The 1,981-nt window shown below is 32.3% G+C and overlaps 1 protein-coding gene across 4 annotated transcripts in view; it reads left to right on the top strand.

The window, feature by feature from the left end:
• LOC102671696 (glutamate receptor ionotropic, NMDA 2B) overlaps window positions 1-1,981 on the top strand; it is a 279,360-nt gene that overhangs the window by 134,368 nt on the left and 143,011 nt on the right. For all 4 annotated transcript variants that reach the window (XM_031508324.1, XM_006611175.2, XM_031508323.1 and 1 more), the window contains exon 3: window positions 263-431. In XM_031508324.1, the coding sequence (XP_031364184.1) occupies window positions 263-431 (169 nt within the window). The remainder of the gene's footprint in view (window positions 1-262; window positions 432-1,981) is intronic.

Below are 1,981 nucleotides of genomic sequence, written 5' to 3'. Positions count from 1 at the left end.
ATTACATAAACTTCCCATATCTTTTTCTCTTATTTTATAAAAATTATTCGACAATTTCAATTTCTTGAATTACTCGAATTCAATTAAAAAATTCCATTTACTCGCTATTGAAAAATGCTCGAATATATGTTTAATAATAATTTCGGATAATAAATTATTCGAGTTCTATTCGATACATTGAAAATGATACAACAACGCGAGTAGAATACGAAAAAATTTCGATCCCGTTTGCCGCGCTAATTCGAACTGTTGCGTGTAACAGGTGGGCATGATGGTTCCTCACAAGTCCTTCGAGGTGAGGGAGTACACGAAAGCGGTGACCTCGGCTATCCACACGTTGCAGAAAAGCAAAGGGCGGAAATTGAGACTTTTCGAGCGGTACGACATCCACGTGAAGGTGGCGATGAAATCGCTCACGCCGAGCCCGACCGGTAAGTCGCCATTTCTAACATCCGTTAAACCATCCGCTTTCCTTATCTCTCGATGCGCACAGAAATTAAAGCAACGTTCATAACGATTCGATACGTCGAGTTATCGAGTCATTCGCGTGCAATAATTATTAAATTAATATCTGCGCGTGGCAAAGTGTCAACAACATCTCGTTGATGGATCGTAGTCCATAATGAGAATCGTAGAAAGTTGCATCTCGTATAAATATAATACGCTTCAAAGAAATCAATTTTCTAATTTTAGAATCTAGGGAAGCGACTTTCTTACCATAATTGTAAATAAATTGGAGAGTTTAAAATAGAATTCTTATCCACAAGATGTTCTTTTTGGCGAGGAATTGAGATATTTTTTAATCGAATGCCAAGTATTTCTCGACGAATTAAAGTCGAATTTGCCTTTATCTTGGACGAATTCGAAGCCATCCCCTTTTTTGCCCGAAGTCTTATCGATAGAGGCTAACGAGAGGAGAAACAGACCCCGATGAAACGAATTAAGAATTCTTCTAAGAGAAGGTTCAATTAAATCTATTCATTAGATCGGATTATGGTGTGGAACGGATTTTAACGGTGTGGAAGAAGGGAGAGATTAAGAGAAAAGGGGGAGGGGAGTGAAAAGAAAAAGGGAAAATTCATCCGGCGAGATAAAAAATTATTCCTCGAATATTGTTTCATCTTTTAATCCAATCCTGTAAGTACATTTCCCTCCCTTCCCAGGTAGACGAAGAATAAACGAAGGAACGAGAAAGCGCAGAGATATAATCTTTCCATCCACGACCTCGAAAAGTCCACCAAGACCGTATGTAAATTTAATTCTCAATTAAACTTCAGGTCGTCTGTCAGACGAGGAGGCGAAGGTTTTACATTTTGTTTAAATTAAAAAACATTCCTTTTTTTCCTCAACCATTAACATTTCTTTTTTCTTTTACTTGTCGACTCTTCGAAAATACGTGTATTCTATATTTTATTCCTTTCTTTTTCTTTTTCTTTTAATTCGAAACACATAAGAAAAAAGTTTCCAGACGAGATAATTTATTATGCAATTTCAGTAATTTCTGGAGTATTTTTACTTTTAATAATTATTATATATTTCAGATCAATTGATATTATAAAAAATTATGAATTTAATTTTTTAATTCAATTAATATTTCTTATAAAAATTGGAATTTTTCCTTTTCATTATTGAATAATTTTTTCATATGAAATAATAAATTGAAATCAAATTTTTTTAATATCAACTTTTATTAAATTTATTCCAATTTATATACTTGTAGTTATATCTTATATAAATTACTGATCAATTATATATTTGTTAATTAGAAATTTTATAATTTCTCTATACACAAATAAATTTTATTCATTAAAAAAAATATTAGGATGTTCAACAATTTTTAATTCAATATATATTCAATATATAGAATTATAGATCCATCCAAATGAATTATAAATCCGCATACGACGATAAATCTGAATATCTTTTGGCAGACTTTTGAAGAATTCTGAACAGTGTCGTGAGTAAGACCTTTCTCACGAGG

This window comes from Apis dorsata, unplaced genomic scaffold (assembly GCF_000469605.1).
Source record: "Apis dorsata unplaced genomic scaffold, Apis dorsata 1.3 scaffold_83, whole genome shotgun sequence".
Taxonomy (NCBI): Eukaryota; Metazoa; Arthropoda; class Insecta; order Hymenoptera; family Apidae; genus Apis; species Apis dorsata.
This window is presented reverse-complemented; position numbering and strand designations above follow the sequence as displayed.